We start from the raw sequence: 18,873 nt of genomic DNA, 5'->3' as shown, positions 1-18,873 counted from the left end.
TGAAATCTGAGCCAGAAAAAGAATTGGGAGGTTGTAATCTGAGGTGAGCATTACAAGCCCCAGGGGCTCATATTTCTTAACCTAGAAAATCTAGACTCTGAGACATCTCCAATTTCCAGCTCATAAAGGCTTCTTTGCAGTGGGCCTAATGCACTTTAATTCAAGGTGATGGCAAGTAGGAAAAACCACCCCTTAATTGGTACCTCTTGTCCTCTAATGCCCAAGAGCCAGAGAAGTTTTGGAAGAGTTGCAAGACAGAGCAAGCAGGCCTGATTTTATTATTACTACTATTGTGGTTGATGTGCTACAACTGCTCATGTTGTGGCTGGGTGTTTGACAGACGAGGATCCGTTAAGAGAGCAAGAGAGACTAGAACCCAAAACTCTCAAGGAGACAGGTTTTGAGTACCCATAAAAAAGGTAAAGGACCCCTGACAGTTAAGTCCAGTCGCAGGTGACTCTGGGGTGTGGCGCTCATCTCACTTTACAGGCTGAGGGAGCCAGTGTTTGTTTGCAGACAGTTTTTCCGGGTCATGTGGCCAGCTCTGCGAAACCAGAGCAGTGCACGGAAATGCCGTTCGCCTTCCCGCCAGAGCGGTACCTACTTATCTACTTCCACTTCGGTGTGCTTTCGAACTGCTAGGTTGGCAGGAGCTGGGATCGAGCAACGGGAGCTCACCCCATCGCGGGGATTCAAACCACCGACCTTCCGATCGGCAAGCCCAAGAGGCTCAGTGGTTTAGACCACAGCGTCACCTCAAATACAAAAAAAGAAAAATACTGTTCCCTAAGTGGGGAGCTTACCCACAAGCCGTGCTTGAGTGCAGCCAAACACGGTGATGGGGGCATCCTTTTCATAATCCCTGAAACCACCACTCCGTTGAGGTAGGCTGTGAGGCATATTCAGGTTTGTCCGCATGTACCTTCCTGTCAGGAGACACAGAGAGCAAGGAGGCAAAAATTTAGGTGATTCCCCCAAGTGGTGATTCCTTCAGGTAGCAGTTCTCAAATTGAAATGTGAGTTCCCCCAGCCATCCAAGGGAGGCAACAAAACATTTGGAAGATCGTGCGAAGTTCCAGAGAGGGAGAAGATCCTGCAGCAGGGAGTCTCAGGGTGTTTACCTGAGGGTAGCTAGTTCCCCACCCCAATACAGTTCCTCCTGAGAGTGAGAATGTCAATACGTCTCTTGTCGTTCCCAAACAGAGCTGCTTTCTATGCATTCAAAGTGTACAGAGGTCAAAAGCCCTATGCATTAGACCAGGCATGTCAAACCTGCGGCCCTCCAGATGTTTTGGCCTACAACTCCCATGATCCCTAGCTAGCAGGACCAGTGGTTGGGGAAGATGGGAATTGTAGTCCAAAACATCTGGAGGGCCGCAGGTTTGACATGCCTGCATTAGACACTTGGGTGGGGGGGGGCAACTGAAAAGCAAACACCCTACTTTACAACTTTAAAAGAAAAAATATATATGGGTGTGAGTAATGGAGGCAGGGTGCATCCCTTGAATATGTAATGGAATCTACCAGACTGTAGATTCTGAAGAGGATGATTGGTCTGGTTGGATCTGTGGAGTCCACTTTGACATTTCAGTAGTGCAGATTTCTCCTCTGTTCCTAGCAAACTAATGTCTGCTCGCATGGCCTTGGATGTCCCCCAATAAAAAAAGTAAAACACTGTGACAGAAACAAACTCACCTTTGGCATCAAAACACTGTGAGAGCCAGTATTTTCCAAACACAACGTCCATCCTTTCGCCATGTCGGCAAACGAAAAGGCACCTCTTCTGTGGCCCAGGTGGGTTGGCGATCCTTACGGGCTGAGGATGAGGTTTAAAAAGCAACACCTTAGTATGATAAAAAAAAAAGGCTTCCTTTCCCCCTTCCTGGTGTTTCAGCCTGCCTTGGAGGCAGGTAAAGGTGCAGATGAACCTTACCTGCATACTCTGGCAAAAGATTGTGAGGGGCCCAGTATCCCCTGGTCCTTGGTCTTCCTGCAACCTTCGATCCATCACTCCATCAGTGAACATCAGGAGGGAGGGGGACGAAGTGGCATTCAGAATGGAATATGACCTGTCAAAATAGACACAAGTTTTTTGTGGATGCTTTTTTTTAGATTTTTATTGAAGTACGAGAATTTTTACATACATTATCTTCTCTCCTTCCAATTTTTAATTTCCCGTACCATTTTTCCTTTCCCTCCCCCCTCCCCCCCATAATCCATTGGAAGGGTTCAAACAGTTGTCCTCAGCCACGGGCACAATGTCTTTGATTTTCCACTGAATGTCCTCTGGTCCAGTAGTTGTTATCCATTGAAGATAGGAGTTCCATCTGGTCCTTATTTTGTGGATGCTAGCACACATTTCATCTGTTTAATGATTTACAGCCCACTTTTCCCCATAATAAAGCATGTACAAGGCATCTTACAAAAGGACTGGACAGACTCTGGGTGAGATAATCAGCCAGGATTTATGGGTTGCAGCTTACTGAGTTCTTAAAAAAAATTATTAAAGATTTCCTTGAATTACAAAAGTATGTGCAATGTCTCTCTCTTTCTCTCTCTTTTAGATCATAGAGTCTCTGAGTTATGCTCAACGTTACACAATGCTGTGTCTAGTACAGGGTTGAAGGGGAAGAGAGGTGGGAGGATAGAGTGGCTGGTAAATTTACATATTATTTTTCCTTTCCCCCCCAAAAATGTTATATGCGTGAGGTTTTTGTGTCAGCGTCACTTGGGCAGGTTCTCTTTCTATTCATTCATTGGTTTACATTGGCAGTGAGAGAAGACCCACTTAAATGAATGAACCTACGTTAGATAGGTGCATGAATGGCAAAGGATTGAATATGACCAGGGAAATATAAATAAATACAGTATAGTAATCACAATCATAGTCAATAATTGATGCCCGAACCGAAAATGACTTGTTTTCCCCTCATCCGTGAGTCAGCTTGAGTTTCCCTACCACCATGCTGTGACCTTCTAGTGGCAGACTCACCCACAATAAAAGCCCTTGCCACCCATGCAAGCAGGATCAGACCTCTTACCCATGGAACACCCATGTGCCGCACTCGTCTGCTTTGGTGATGTAATTCTCAGGCAGCAGCCCAGAACACCCTGTCGCCAACGAAGTGCCATAGATCCAGCCTTCGCTGGTGGTGACTTGCTCCACGGGAGACATGAAGATGAAGTCCCCTGGGACGAGCTCCAGCTCGTCATCGTTCTGCGGGGTGTATGGGTAGATCACCTGGAGGGTCTGCAAGGGGTGGAGAAGGGGGAAAGCCTTAAGCCAACAGTGAATGAGCAGAAGAACATCAGAAACTGCCTTGTTGCAAGTCATTGGTATATCCAGCTCAGATTGCTTACAATGCCTAGAAGTGGACCTTCAGATTTTCAGAAAGGGGACACCTGCAGCCTGACCTGGAGATGTTTGGGACTGAACCAGGGGACCTTGTTTATGAAGAGCACGTGCTAATCAATGGCTCTTCCCCAACCAACCAACCAACCAACCAAAAATAAATATTTTTCCTCATTAGCAGTTGCCCTCCCTACCCTAGTGCTCCTACATCTTAGGTGGATGGGCACTGGGTTGAGAAAGAAGGACAGACCTTGTGATCTGGATTAAACCCTCAGAGCCACAACTTCCCTGTGCCTACTTTATATTAAAGCAGACACAGATCCTGCTGCAAGAACAACTCCCACCCTGGGAACGCAGCAACCGCCTTCATTTCCCCCTAAGGGAAACAAGGAGTCCCACCCTTACCTCGTGATTGGCAAATCTAATATCCCGGGAGAATATGGCGGCCACCCAGTCGCAGCCCAGCTTGACGTCTATGCTCTGAGCTAACTTCTCGAGCGTCGGCAAGTGGCTGGCTTGGAAGTGATAGGCCAGGGTGACATGGAGCTGCTTCTTGTGGGGTTCCACGTGGACATCTGCAAATTGGAAATCTGTGGTCAGTTGGGAGCCACTGGGACGATGGGTGAATTGGATATCAGCCAGGTCAGCCTAGCTCAGCGCTGGTGAGTCAGGTGCTTCTGGATGTTTTTGTTGTCTTTTCAACACCTATTGAAGACATTCCTTATTTTTTTTAAATAAAAAATAAGCCTTGTAAGAGATGATTAAGGCCCTATCTGCACTATGCATTTAACGCAGTATCATGCCCCCTCAAACAGTCATGGCACAAGGAATCCTGGAAAGTGTTATCTTCTGGGAGTTTTCTGGAAACTTCCATTCCCCTCACAGACCTGAGAGGCCAGATTCCTACTCAGCCATGAAGCTCAGGGGGTGACTTTGGGCTAGTGACTGCTTCTCAGTCTACCCTCACCTCACAGGGTTGTTGTGGGGATTCGAAAGATAAATAAAAATCTCTCTACACAGGGGCTCTGGGAATGGTAATTCTGTGTGCAATTCACCAGCATTTTAGCGCAAATCTCTCCTAATGTACACATTTGCACACCCCCCCCCAAGCATACACATTTTGCAAAGCAATTTTCCCTAATAGTGAATATGAAATACAAAAATGCATTCTAATATACAGGCGAAACTCGGAAAATTAGAATATCATCGAAAAGTGCATTTATATCAGTAAAGCATCTTAAAAGGTGAAAACAATATATGAGATAGATGCATGACATGCAAAGCAAGATATGTCAAGCCTTTATTTGTTGTAATTGTAATTATTTGTCATTAGGTGGGTCAATTATAAATGGAATGGAATTGATGAAATGTAATAGTGATGTTAATTTTTGTATTATTGTAACTATTTGTTTTATTACTGTGGAATTTCCAAAAGAAAGCATTTGTAAAAATTAAAAGTAAAATAAAAAATAAGATGCATTACTGAAATAAATTCACTTTTCGACAATATTCTAATTTTCCAAGTTTCACCTGTATATATACATTTCTATGTATATTTTAGCCTGTGCATTTCTGGATGCATGACTTGACTACAGAGCTGCGTTGCAAAATTTCAGAGATGTGCAAATTCCAAAGCAAGGTTAGTTTCGGTCTGCCTGTTGTTTCAGAAAGTGCAAATGAGAGAACTTTGCCTTTGAACGCAAACGGAACGGCGCTTCTCCCCCATCCCTTGCCCATCAAGGAAAGGGTTTTGTTTACAGGCATCTTGAGACACCGAGAGGATGCAGGAAGCACCAGCATAGCAAGCACAGAACAAACACGCATCTGTCAGAAAGGTTAAAGAACTGCCGAAATGTCAGCTTCCTTCTCAGGAGATAATGAATCAGAGGAAGTATAGATTCTGTTTTACTTTTGAAGCAATGAGAGTGGGAGGGCTGAGGCAGAACACAGTGGGGCACCTCTCTCTTAAGCTCAAGAACGAAAGTTCAAATCTCCAGGAGCTCAAAAAAAGAAAAGGAAAAATAGTCTGTTCTCTTGGGACTGGCTCTTGATATTTTGCATCACAAAGTGTTGGAAAATAGAAGGAGCCCCACAGGACACGGCCAGAGACTGGAAGCCCCATTGTACAATCTGTTTATTTTTTGGATTGTGAATATTATTTATTTTTGTGTAGCTGAAGCAATTACGAAAATGCCAAAAAAAACACCAAAAAACAAAATACAGTGCATATAACAATATATAATTTACACAGTTAAAATATCTTGTGCTCCTACATAATCTCAGCACATGCAGAAACTTCACTGTGTGTAAACCACAGAGCAAATTAACTGCCAGAAGTGGAGGAAGTGGGGGAGTAGATTCAGCAGAGGGCTCCAGCAAGTGAGCCAAACTGCATATTGAAAACATGGTGAAGGTGGGAATAACTGCAAACTGGTCATATGTCGGAAAGATAAAAGGTCCTTTACTTGTGTTATGAAGGGCATATTATACAGCATGGAGTCTAGAGCCTCTGTAACTAAAAGACTGCCCCCCACTACAAGAAGCTGCCCTCCACCAGGTGTCCTTGCACCTTCAGAAAGTTAGGCAAGCACTTCCAAAGACAGGGCCTTTTTTGTGGTGGCATCCTGGTGGTCGGACTTTATTCCAATACCTCACCTGGCACCATGGATCTCTTGGCACCAGTGTTGCTACAGTGTTGTGGGACAGCATGAGGACAGCAGCAAAGTCAGGATAGTGTAGTAGACACACCATTGAGAACACTGGTATATTGCATGCAGGAGGCCAGGTCTGCAGTTCTGCCCTTCCCTGCCAGCCACTCTTGCAACAAACTGAGTTTAAAGACCTGGATATTTAAAACATTTCAGCCTGGTGCAGAAAGAGCATAAGTGTGAGCAACCAGCTTACAGAACTAAGAATGTTTTATGAGTGGGTGCCAACACAGAAAAGGCCCCGCTCTCTCTTCACTGCTCACCTGCTCTTAACAGATGGGTGGACCTAGGAGAGACGTCTCACCGACTGATCTTAGAAGTAGGTTTTGGGAAACTTTAGTCTTCCAGATGTTGCTGAACTACAACTCCCATCAGCCCCAGCAACTATGCTCAATGGCCAGGGGTGGTGGGAATTGTAGTTCAGCAACTTCCAGAGGGTTAAAAGTGTCCCACGCCAGTCTTAAGAGCATGGAGAGGTTCATATGGGAACAAGCAGTCCTTGAGATACCTTGGCCCCAAACTTTATAGGGGCTTTCCCAACTTTGTAAACTACCCTGGGAGGCTTTTAAAATCATAAATGCAAAGAAGTCTAAAAGGTGGAACAGAAACATCTTGCATTAAAGAAATAAAAGATAATAGTTAAAGAAGTTGCCTCCTGTCCTGAGCACCCACCGGCTTTAGAAGTGGCTTCCATAGCAAAGTCTGCGGCAAATTTCTTGAGGACCTCGGCGCTGTCCTCCTTCACAAAGAGCCCAATGAAGTTGGACGAGGTGTAGAGCTCCAGGGGCAAAGGAACGGGGAACTTGCACCGCCACCGGGTCACAGTAGCATGGAGAGCTTCACAGAGTGCCTCGACTTTGCTGTCTTCGCACTGCCAAGAGACTGTGGTCAGTTTAGAGGCCATGATCCTATGCACCACGAGCACTGGACCATGATCCTATGTACCACGAGCACGTGTACCTTTTAAACCCCCAAATTAGTTGGATTGTCTCAAGATTCTGCAGCCCAAGGGTAGCCAACACAGTTTCCTCCAGTTGTTGTTGGACTAGTGCTCCTATTACACTTGCCTTATTTCCCCACATGTCTTTCAGTTAGCAACCCACACATTGCATTGCCATAGCATGCAAACCAAAATGCAGTGGTCTACCAGGTGAAGTTTCCATGGCTGTTACTTTCATACCGACACCCAGACATGCATGACCACAATACCAAAAAAAGTATGAAGTTCAGAGAACTTTATCTAGGTAGTGTTTTTCAATATTTCCTGTAGGTGGAATATAATCAAGAGATGCACAGAGAAGCAAGTCCTACTCACCCTGCCCATTTCTTATAGAGATGAAAAATGTCCTTTCTTGGTGGAAAGTCAGGGAAACCTATTCAGGTGACAGCTCAGTGTGGACACTCCATGGATTAACCCAGGCATCCCCAAACTGCGGCCCTCCAGATGTTTTGGCCTACAACTCCCATGATCCCTAGCTAACAGGACCAGTGGTCAGGGATGATGGGAACTGTAGTCCAAAACATCTGGAGGGAGGGCCGAAGTTTGGGGATGCCTAGACTAAACAACTGCTGTCACAAGCTACGATATTTTTCGCTCCGTAAATGCACTTTTTTCCTCCTAAAAAGCAAGAGGAAATGTCTGTGCGTCTTATGGAGTGAATGCATGGTCCCTGGAGCCAGATTGCCCAGGGGCGAAAAGCAGTTCGTGGTTTTTTTTTTTAGGAAGAGCTAAACCCCAGAGTCGGTCACGACTGGACCTAATGGTCAGGGGTCCCTTTACCTTTTAAAGCCTAACAAGAGGGAAAGAGGGAGTTGAAAGGAACCCACTCAGCAGCTGATTGCAAGAGATAGGGGGGAGATAAGGGACGCTAGCTCCCTTCCAGGCCCCACCCCCTTGCCCAGGCCTCCATTGTCGAATGTTCTGCTTAGGGAGGCTGCAGCCACATGTGACTGGCTGATTAGATTATCTGTCTGGAAACTGTAGAAATAGCTCCCTTTCCTTTCCTAAAGAAAATGCAGAACTGTGAGTTAAACCCCATAAAAACAGGATTTTTTCCCTTTGCAAGCTAAGCTCAGCAACTTTGAGCTGATCCTCAAAAATGGAGCTTTCCCCTTTGTAAAAAAAGCTGCACAACTGAGTTGATCCACCCAAAAACGGGGCTTTTCCCATTTGCAAACGAAGCTGCACAACTTTGAGCTGATGTTAAAAAAAGGAGCTTTCCTCCTTTGCAAAAAAGCTGCACAACTGTGAGCTGATCCCCCCCAAAATGGGGCTTTTCCCATTTGCAAAAGAAGCTGCAAGAAGCTGCACAACTTTGAGCTGATCCCCCAAAAACAGGGCTTTCCCTTTCCTCCTCTAAAAATTAGGTGCGCTTTTTTTTTGTCAGGTGCGTCTTATGGAGCGAAAAATATGGTGCTTTGTAAACTGGACAGTAGCATAGTCTCAGAAAGCCTGCCTTAAGTAGTTTGGTACAACTTATTGTAGCTATAAGAACATAAGGAGAGCCTGCTGGATCAGGCCAATGGCCCATCTAGTCCACCGTCCTGTTCTCACAGTGGCCAAACAGGTGCCTGCAAGAAACCCCCAAGAAGACACAGGAACACACCGCAAAGAAATCAGGAGGAATACTCATTGTTGTATAAACTCCTTGGGAAGCAAATCAGAACAAAGGCTCAGTGAAGACCAGGCATGGTGTAACCTCCACAGAAGCTTTGTGTAAGTCAGTGAGGACAAGTGCTCCACAAACAGGACACCTGGAGGAGCCAAGTACTTTGGCCCACAGATCAATGCAGGCTGAGTGGCTTCATTCCTCCAGTCGCTTTTTGCGCTTCACAGCATCATGGGTCAGTTTCGCCCTTAGAATTCAAGTGGATGCAGAAGAGGACGGAGACAGCAAAGAAGGGGGAAAGGACCAACTCACCATAAAGAACTGGCAGAGCGTGATGTGGGGGAAGATATTGTGAGCTTTGTTCTTCCCGCACAGCTGCTTCGACTGCTGCCAGAAGTCAGAGAGCTTCTGCGCTAAGGGGCCGGTGGGGCGCAGGTAGAGGACGTACTCCCGAGGCAGGGGGTCATCGAGAAAGGGGTCGCATACGTGCGAAAACAGCCTGTAAGGGAAAACGGGGGGAAATGAACAGCCGTTGCAAAAGAGAGGAGAAGAAACAAGTCTGGCAAATGAATGCAGTCAGAAAAGATGACCAGTACAGAGGCCGTGATGCAAAAAATATCAGTCCGGAGCGAGAAAGAAACAGTCAAGAATCTAAGAGTCTTCAACGCATTCCTGGGAAGAAAGGAGAATGCCTTATACAAGGTCAGACTAAGGATCCATTTAAAGGGAAAGCTGTCTGCAGACAAACCCTTGGTCTAAAAAGCGAGATGATGATGATGATGATGATAATAATAATAATTTATTACTTATACCCCGCTCACTCTGGGCGGCTTCCAACAGAAAAATAAAATACAATAATTTATTAAACATTAAAAGCCTCCCTAAACAGGGCTGCCTTCAGATGTTTTCTAAAAATCTGGTAGCTGTTTTTCTGTTTGACATCTGATGGGAGGGCGTTCCACAGGGCGGGTGCCACCACCGAGAAGGCCCTCTGCCTGGTTCCCTGCAACTTGGCTTCTCGCAGTGAGGGAACTGCCAGAAGGCCCTCGGCACTGCACCTCAGTGTCCGGGCAGAGCGATGGGGGTGGAGACGCTGCTTCAGGTATACTGGACCGAGGCCATTTAGGGCTTTAAAGGTCAGCACCAACACTTTGAATTGTGTTCGGAAACGTACTGGAAACTTAACCGCCCAGGGGCCCCTTACCTTTTGTTTTGGCCACACTGGCTTGCTGCAATGACTCTCCAGGATTTCAGTCATGTAAGTTAGCAAAAGCTTTATGGGAAATGATGTATAAGGAGTTGAAAAAAATGCTGAAGCTAACTTTTGTGATAAAACCAAAAGCTTTTCTTCTAGGCATAACTGGTGGAGAGGTACCCAATGAACAGGGGGGGAAACTGTTTATGTACACTACCACGGCTGTCCGAATGATTTATGCCCCAAAATGGAAAGAACAAACAGTTCCAACAAAAGAGGACTGGCAGCTAAAATTGATGGAGTACATAGAAATGACAAAGCTTACTGGAAGAATAAGAAATCAAGATGAGAGACTTTTTAAAAGCAGAATGGGGAAAATTTATGGATTATCTGAAGATACATTGTTAACAAATTAAAACGTTAGCAGGGTAGATATAAACACGTGCAGTAAGAGATAATTAAAAGGGAAGATTAAGAAAAATTAGTAAATAGGTTTGAATTGATATGCATTTATAAAAAAAGATATAAATTAAATAACCACAGAAAGGAGGGCAGGGAAGTCGAGGGAAATGCAAATTAAATTTGCAAAGGTTCTGTTTTTCTCATTAAAAATGCTTGTAAAATGTGAAAATGAAAAATAAATTATTTTTTAAAAAAGGATTTCAGATGGGGATCCCTCCCAGCCCTGCCTGGAGATGCTGGGGATTAAACCTGGGACCTTCTGCCTGCAAAGAAAATGCTCAACCACTGAGCTACAGCCCTTCATAGAGCACCAGAGCTCCGGGGTGGAGGAAGGGGGGGGTGCGGTAGGTGCAGTCTGCCCCGGGTGTCACCACTGAGGGGGGTGACAAAATGCCGGGCAGCACTCACTGCGGGGCCTGCAGCGCGCCCAAGCCACTGCGTCTCTCCTGGGAGAGACGCAGTGGCTTGGGCACGTGTAGGCTCCATGCTGCCAAAATGGTCTGCCCGCTGCCCCCTCCCTCAGCTGTAGGGTGGCTGAGTGGGTGGAGGCAGGCAGACTCCGGAGGCCCTGCGGAGGCCCTGCGGCATGCCTCCCCAGGCACCCAAGGGGCTTCCTCTGCCGCTGCCAGAGCTCTCCAGATTTTTTGTCCTGAGGACAAATCTTGGTGATATTTCATAAGTTCTCCTTGCCAGCTTTCTAGAACAGATTTCAGTGGGGTGCAATGGGAAAGGTGGTGGTGGTGTTTCAAGAGCTCTGGGTTGTGGGTGAAAATCTCCCATACACAGATGGAAGCTCTGCCCACGGCTGTTTGGCTGCAGCTCTTGATGTGGGGGCAGACCATGCGCCTCCATGTATGGAAACGGCATTCCAATTGCCATGACTGACAGCGCTGCAGTGCAATGGCACCACACCATATGCTCCCCAGTGTCCTTGTTTGCAAGGGACCGACCCACCCCCTCCCCAGTTTCTGGAACATGTCCCTGGGAAAACACCGTCTCCAAGACTGTCCCTCCTTTTTGTCCTTGTGAAATGCCTTGTGAAAACCTGGTTACAGTGAGATCTAGGCTGCGTCAACAGAAGTATAGTGTCCAGATCAATGGCACAACTCTATTCTGCCTTGGTCAGGCCCACACCTGGAGTGCTGTGTCCAGTTCCAGGCACCACAAATTTAGGAGGATATCGACAAGCTGGAACGTGTGCAGAGGAGGGTGACCAAGTTTGCATCGGGAGCTGCTGTAGTTCAGCAGCAGAGCATGCGGGGCATCCCAGGATCAACCCCCAGCATCTCTAGGTAGGATGATGTGGGGGGAAAGAAAGCAAAAAGGGCCCTTGCTAGAGACACTGGATAACTGCTGGTGGTCAGTTCGGGCAATGATGAACCCCACAGTCTGCTACAAGGCATCTTGCTGCATTCCTATTCCAAGTACTTTCTCCCGATACGAATATCAAAAATTTGATTTTGCAGAGTGTAGAAGGTCATAATTCATACCAACCAGTCACAAGCCGCCTGGACGCTTCGGCCTCCTGTAGACGCCAGAGCTTTCTGCCTGCAGGAAAGGAAGGAAGGAAAGAAAGGAAGAAAGAACTCCTGTCAGCGCTCTCGGCTAGCACTAGATGGCAATCGCAGGGTGAAGTTGCTGCCATTCCTTTGAACAAGTTAGCAAAGGCTAGGGGTCAAAGTTTGCCACCTGGATCCATTTCTTGCACCGGGATTCTCCCTCGGATTATTTGAAACTTACCACCTTCAATCTATTTTCATTCCCCAAAAAAGCAGAAGGGGGAAAAAAGACATTTATGCCGCTTTCAACGAAATGTCCACTCTCCCTTGAAAACTTTCGCTTGCACTGAGATTCCTGACTGATTAACTGGGGAAGGCGAGTCCAGAAAGACTGAGAAAATGGAAACTCTATGGAGACAACATAACATGAATTCTATGGTCTTAATAAGTAAATAACCAGGTTTTTCACGTGTGTGTGTGTGATTTCTCCCTCCTGCCTACCTTGCAAACCCTCACCCCCATCCCTCGAGAACCTTCCTCAATGACAAATAGTTCATGCAGAAGTCTGCAGCTGCAGTTTAATGGCAGCACAGAGTTTTCACTGGCTGGACTGTCACAACGCCAGTAACTCTTACGGGAGGGGGAGGGGTAAAGAGGCAGCAGCGGGCGGCGTGTGGAGAACTCTTGAGGCCAATTTCCAGCTTCCCAATTATTTTCCAGCTGCTGACTTTCTCTAAAAACAAAAACAGCCTTTGTTTTTTGTTTTTTTGCAGTCAACACCACAGGCTGCTTCAGAACTATTTTGCTGGCTGGTAACAGCAGCCATTTATTCTTTTAAGGGGGTCTTCCCTGAAGCCTGAACCAGCTGTGGTTGATTTTATAAGCCCACCTTTCCTTGAAGGAGCTCAAGGTGGTGTGCTTTGTCATACTCCACCCACGGCCCCTGCAATTTGTATCCTTGCAACAGTGAAACAAATATCTCAAATTCCTGCTCAGCCATAGGTGGCCTTAGGACCAACACTCTCCCAGCCTAAGCTACATCACAGGGTTGTTGTGAAGTTAAAATGAGACAAAGGCAATAACTACACGTACTGCCTCGGCACTGAGCTCCTTGGAGGAAACAGGAGAATATAAAAAGTGTACCGGTAACAACAAAGAAACAAACAGCCCCAAACACTTGCAGCTGTGTGTATGTGTATTTCAGTCAAGAATGAAAACGGGAAAGGGATTAATCTTTCCTTGCTCTCTTTATCACAGTCCTGATCTAAATCTAAATCAAAACCCCAGCCTCTATTTAATTTAAGGAAGAAAAAGCTGCAGAAGATCACAGATTGAATTCAAGTAGGTTCTACTCGGAGTAGGCTCATTGAAATTAATGAACCCACCACACATGGTACTTCTATTTTGCATCTAGTTGGGACCTCAGTGACGGCACCGTGGTGCGAACACAAAGGCCACATTCACACCATGCATTTAAAGTGCTATGACACCACTTTAAACAGGTATGGCTCCCCCCCCAAAAAAAACCTGGGAAGTGTAATAATAATAATAATAATAATAATAATAATAATAATAATAATTTATTATTTAAACCCTGCCCATCTGGCCAGGTCTCCCTAGCCACTCTGGGCGGCTTCCAACAGAAGAACAAAACACAATAATCTATTAAACATTAAAAGCCTCCCTTAACAGGGCTGCCTTCAGATGTCTTCTAAAAGTCTGGTAGTTGTTTTCCTTTTTGACATCTGTTGGGAGGGCGTTCCACAGGGTAGGCGCCACCACCAAGAAGGCCCTCTGCCTAGTTCCCTGCAGTTTGTTCAGGGTTCTGACAGCTGTTAGGAGACCCCTCCCCATTTCCCCACCCCACCCCAGAGCTGCAATTCTCCGAGTGGTTTAAGAGTCAAATCCCTCTTCCCAGGGGACTCTGGGAGTTGTAGCCCTATGACAGTAGCAGGGGTCTCCAAAGAACTTTCAGCACCCTTAACACAACTGTTCTTTGGGGGAAGCTGTGATTGTTCAAAGTGTTATCCTACTGCTTTAAATTTATGGTGTGAAGGTGGGCAATCTCTCTCTCTCTCTCTCTCTCTCTCTCTCTCTCTCTCTCCAAAGAGAGATGCACACCCCTCTAAGATTTGCAAGATATAAAGATATAGGCCTCTTCTTAGCCTCCGCACTGACGTCCTTTGCATTATTTATTTGTAAGAACTTTCCATATCTCTACATCCCCCCCTATAGTTTACACATATGTAAGGCAAACCCCACCCACTCTCTCCAGTAAACAATGCTCCCTTTCTGTCAGGTTATCTGTGGCATCGAGCATCTATTTGTATTACAAATTTATTTCCGCCAAAGACCTTCCTTGCTTTAGCATATGCCAGTAATAGCATCACTAGGAGCAAACTAAGGGGAGTCAGGTAGGAGTCGGCTGGTTCTTCCAACTTTTTTTGACAGCCACCAGCCGCTAACCCACCCCCCTCCAGTCTCCCAGCACTGAGTTGTACATGACAGAGCAGGAAAGACCTGCCACCTCCACCCACCCACAGTTTTTGCTGACTCACTCCACTGAAGAAGAGAAAACTCCTTGGGGAAACCCTGCCTTGTGCTCCCAGCTTTCCAGAGCAGTGGGAACATGCAGTGGGTAGCAGTTTACTAAGCCTGCTTTCTTGCCAGGAAACCATATGGGAGATAAAGGTAAAAGTAACCTTGACCATTAGGTCCAGCCGTGGACGACTCTGGGGTTGAGCACTCATCTCACTCTATAGGCTGAGGGAGCCGGCGTACAGCTTCCGGGTCATGTGGCCAGCATGACTAAGCCACTTCTGGTGAACCAGAGCAGCGCACGGAAACGCCGTTTACCTTCCCGCCTGGAGCGGTACCTATTTCTCTACTTGCACTTTGACGTGCTTTCGAACTGCTAGGTGGGCAGGAGCTGGGACCGAACAATTGGAGCTCACCCTGTCATGGGGATTCGAACCACCAACCTTCTGATCGGCAAGCCCTAGGCTCAGTGGTTTAGACCACAGCGACACCTGCATCCCTCTAGGTAAACTGGGTAGCAGTTTACTGAGCCTGTTTTCTTGTCAGGAAACCATATGGGAGATAGGTAGTGCCTAGTATTATTATTTATTGAATTTATATTTCACTCCTTCTCTGAGGTTCACTGTACAAAACCACAAAAATACAAAACAATACAAACAAACCAATAATACCCCACCGCTCACTGACACCACACACAGTTTAGAAGGCCCTAAATTGTTTAAGTAACCAAAGGTCTGAGAAAAGAGGATATTTTCTTTTTGCCTGGCACCTAAAGATATGTAATGATACCTTCTGCAATACCTGTGTCGTTATCAGATACCCAAACTCTTGTTTAGGCTTTTTTGCCTTCAAAATAGTCGACACACACACAAAATAGCAGATACACAAAGATACAGTCGTGGTTTCCCTCCACTCCCCATAATTCTGGGATCTGTAGTTTTGTTGGGTTGCTGAGTCTTGCTAGGAGACTCCTGCCCCCCTCCCAGAGTGGTTTTGACATTCAATCCCTCTTACAGGGAGCTCTGGAAGGGGAAATAGGGGGTCTCTTAAAAGCTCTCAGAACCCTTGACGAACTACAACTCCCAAACTCTTTGCAGGAAACCATGTGAATGTGGCCACTCTTTGTTTTTAATTTTCTCCATATTGAATATATCAAACCATTTCATACACCAGGTTTGCTTTTGCTGGTTTGGAATAATTTATTTCATTTTTACCTCAATCTTTTCCCCCATCACTTCTTTGGTATGCTGGGATACAGGAAACACTGACTCCTTGCTCAACAAAAGCTGTAAGGCAGTTCACCTCATTGATATGAATGAGAGAGAGAGAGAGAGAGAGAGAGAGAGAGAGAGAGAGAGAGAGAGAGACGGCTCCACTTGAGGCTTCTTGGCCCTAACCAATACTTGGGTGGGAGGCAACCTACATACTCTGATCTCCCTGGAGAAAAGGGCAAGGTACACCCACAAACCCTCTGGCATTGGGCACTCCCCATTCCTTGCAAACCCACTTGCTCCTAAGGCAGGTGTCAGAGGCTTCCAGCTCTCTGCATAAACCTCCAATGGAAAAAGCACATCCCCCTCACACTATGTAATGTTCATGGCCACATAAAGGTTTTAGCTTCCCATACAGTCCATTACGGAGAGTAAGCAGTAACCGCAAAGGATGTCCATTCAATACAGAGGTGCATGTCAATAAATGTGAAGGTATAATGGCGACATTTCCATTTACTTGAGAGGAAGCTACTGCAATAGGAAATGAGGCATTAGCTCTTAAGAAAAGCAACCAGATTCAATAGCTTCTCTGAATAAGTGGCATGACTCTTTACTGGAATGGTTATTAGCCTATTAGAATAAAATGAATGAATGTGTGTGTATTACACATAGACACATGCATATATACATAAGTACGCAAAGTTGTAGAATTTCTCATGTTATTTCCCCAAATATATGCACACTTTCCCTTTTATATATGCATTATTATATACATATTTTGTTTGGAGAACTGCATTTCCAAACCTGGAGAAGTGGCAAATTTTGAAGGATAACTTCTTTTTGGGGCTATAGAAATCAGCCCTGAGTGCTCACTAGAAGGACAGATCCTGAAGCTTAGGCTCCAATACTTTGGTCACCTCAAGAGAAGAGAGACTCCCTGGAAAAGACCCTGATGTTGGGAAAGATGGAGGGCACAAGGAGAAGGGGACGACAGAGGACAATATGGGTGGACAGTGTTCTCGAAGCTACCAACATGAGTTGACGAAACTGCGGGAGGCAGTGGAAGACAGGAGTGCCTGGCGTGCTCTGGTCCATGGGGTCACGAAGAGTTGGACACGGACATGAAGTCCTCCAAATGTTGATAGACTACAGCTCCCATCATTCCTTGCCAGTGGCCATGCTGACTGGGTCTGCTGGGAGTTGGAGTCCAAAATACCTGGAAGGCACCAGGTTGGGGGAAGCCAGAGGAGACTAACTTAGTTAATAACTAAAGCAATAAAAACATAAGAAGAGTGCAGCTGGATAAAGCCAATAAGCAGTAAGCAAGATGCCTTTGGAAGCAGTGAGCAAAAGAGCCCTCTTCCCTCCCATTTTTTCCAGCAACTGGTATTCAGAAGCATTACTGCCTCCAACTGTGGTGGAAGAACATAGCTATTGTGGCTGCAGAACCCACTCACGGTCTTTACCTCCATGGATTTGTCCAATCAACTTAAGTTTCAATAGGTCTAGTCTAGGCACGGCTGAATCTGGATCCAACCTGTTATGTGTGGTGATGGATGCCCTTTTTTAAAAATTTGCATTTTATTGTTTTCAAATATCCACAAAGAAAACATCAACAGCCAACTCTCCTACCCGCCCCTGACAGAAGCACCGAGTTTCAGCACATCAATCGTTTTAAGTCATTCCAGTTATTATGAAATAAAAGTACTGCTCCACAAGTCACCATGTTCCACTGGAGGCCTATAAGAATGTAAGCAGAGCTGGCTGGATCAGGCCAATGGCCCATCTAGTCCAGCATCCTGTTCTCACTGTGGCCAACCGGATGCATTTGGAAAAACCCACAAGCAGGATTCAAGCACAAGTTTCCAGCAACTGGTATTTAGAAACATTGCTTCCTCCGACCGTGGAGGCAGAGTATAGCCCTCATGACTAGCAGCCACTGATAGCTTTCTCCTCCATGAGTTTGTCTAATCCTCTTTTAAAGCCACCCAGTTTGGTGTTCCTGCAGGAGTGAGTTCCATAGTTTAACTACCTTCTTGTTTCTGTCCTGAATTTGCTAACATTAAGCTTCATTGGGTGTATTCTATCATGTCAGCGTTTACTCGCCTTTTCTCTAAACGAAAACATCCCAAATGTGACCACCTTTCCTCATAAGGGAATCGTTAAAGCCCCTTGATCACTTTTGGTTGCCCTTTTCTGAACATTTTCAAATTCTATGCTGGCCTATAGTGATGTCCTATTGATGCTGCATATAAAATAAAGTTACGCCAAGCTGAATGAGAAGCATTAGATTTCTTGCCCAGTTCTCAGGAACATGCATTGTCAACTTGTCCCCTGATATTAAATCCCAGAGTTGTGAAATACAGACTTCAAATAGATCTGGATGTAAAGTCCTCCCAAATCTTGCACTGGTAAGCCTTGCCACAGTCATTAGGTAAGCAATAAGATCAGGGGTCCCCAAACCTGCGGGCCAGAGCACGCGCCCATAAGCATGCGCACATGCGATTTCCAGCACACTTCCGGGTCGCCGGAACACCGGAAATAGCTTGTGCACATGCGCATGGGTCTCCTCCGCCCCAGAAGTGCGCCGGAAATGACGCTTGTGCATGCACACAAGCTATTTCTGACGCTCCGGCAACCCGGAAGTGGGCAGCCGTGCCGTGCCAGTAAGAGTAGGCGCTGGGTGGCGGGGGCCGCATAAATGAGCCTCACGGGCTGCATCCGGCCCCCGGGCCTTAGTTTGGGGAAGCCTGAATAAGATCTTTAACGAGAAAGGTTTTGAGCAATAGCTCAATAGTACAGTAAAGGTTTGGGGCCTGAGTGTGCTTCGCAGGCACTCACCCCAGCATATCAAAAACCCTTGTCCATGGTTCTGTAGATGCTGTCAGCCTGCCCAAAACTGGCTTGTACATGAGGCACTGTAAACATCACATGACATACTGGAGGCAGTAAGGAGGTTTGCCTCCAAAGCATTCCTATGCATCTCTGGACCATGTCCAAACGCAACAGTCAGTTTGGTGTAGTGGTTAGAGTGTTGGACTAGGATCTGGGAGACCAGGGTTCAAATCCCTGCTTGGCCATGAAGCTCCCTGGGTGACCTTGAGTCAGTCAATGCCACCCAGCCTAATCTACACCACAGGGTTGTTGTGGGGATTAAACAAGGAGGAGGAGAACTGCATATGGCGCCTTGTGCTCCTTGGAGGAAAAGATGGGATATAAAATACAACAAACAAACAAACAGGCTGTGAAAGGCTGAACTGTACAATAGGGTAGTTTCCCTCTCCCCCTCTCTTTCAGCC

The 18,873-nt window shown here is 46.2% G+C and overlaps 1 protein-coding gene across 2 annotated transcripts in view; it reads right to left on the bottom strand.

The window, feature by feature from the left end:
- UBASH3B (ubiquitin associated and SH3 domain containing B) overlaps window positions 1-18,873 on the bottom strand; it is an 80,188-nt gene that overhangs the window by 15,099 nt on the left and 46,216 nt on the right. For both annotated transcript variants that reach the window (XM_035139190.3, XM_035139191.3), the window contains exons 2-9: window positions 11,821-11,874; window positions 8,982-9,168; window positions 6,733-6,931; window positions 3,758-3,927; window positions 3,042-3,250; window positions 1,934-2,069; window positions 1,696-1,816; window positions 804-926 (exon numbers count right to left, since the gene is read on the bottom strand). In XM_035139190.3, coding sequence (XP_034995081.2) covers window positions 804-926; window positions 1,696-1,816; window positions 1,934-2,069; window positions 3,042-3,250; window positions 3,758-3,927; window positions 6,733-6,931; window positions 8,982-9,168; window positions 11,821-11,874 — 1,199 coding nt within the window. The remainder of the gene's footprint in view (window positions 1-803; window positions 927-1,695; window positions 1,817-1,933; window positions 2,070-3,041; window positions 3,251-3,757; window positions 3,928-6,732; window positions 6,932-8,981; window positions 9,169-11,820; window positions 11,875-18,873) is intronic.

This window comes from Zootoca vivipara, chromosome 14, assembly GCF_965207765.1.
Source record: "Zootoca vivipara chromosome 14, rZooViv2.hap1.1, whole genome shotgun sequence".
NCBI classification, from domain to species: domain Eukaryota; kingdom Metazoa; phylum Chordata; class Lepidosauria; order Squamata; family Lacertidae; genus Zootoca; species Zootoca vivipara.
This window is presented reverse-complemented; position numbering and strand designations above follow the sequence as displayed.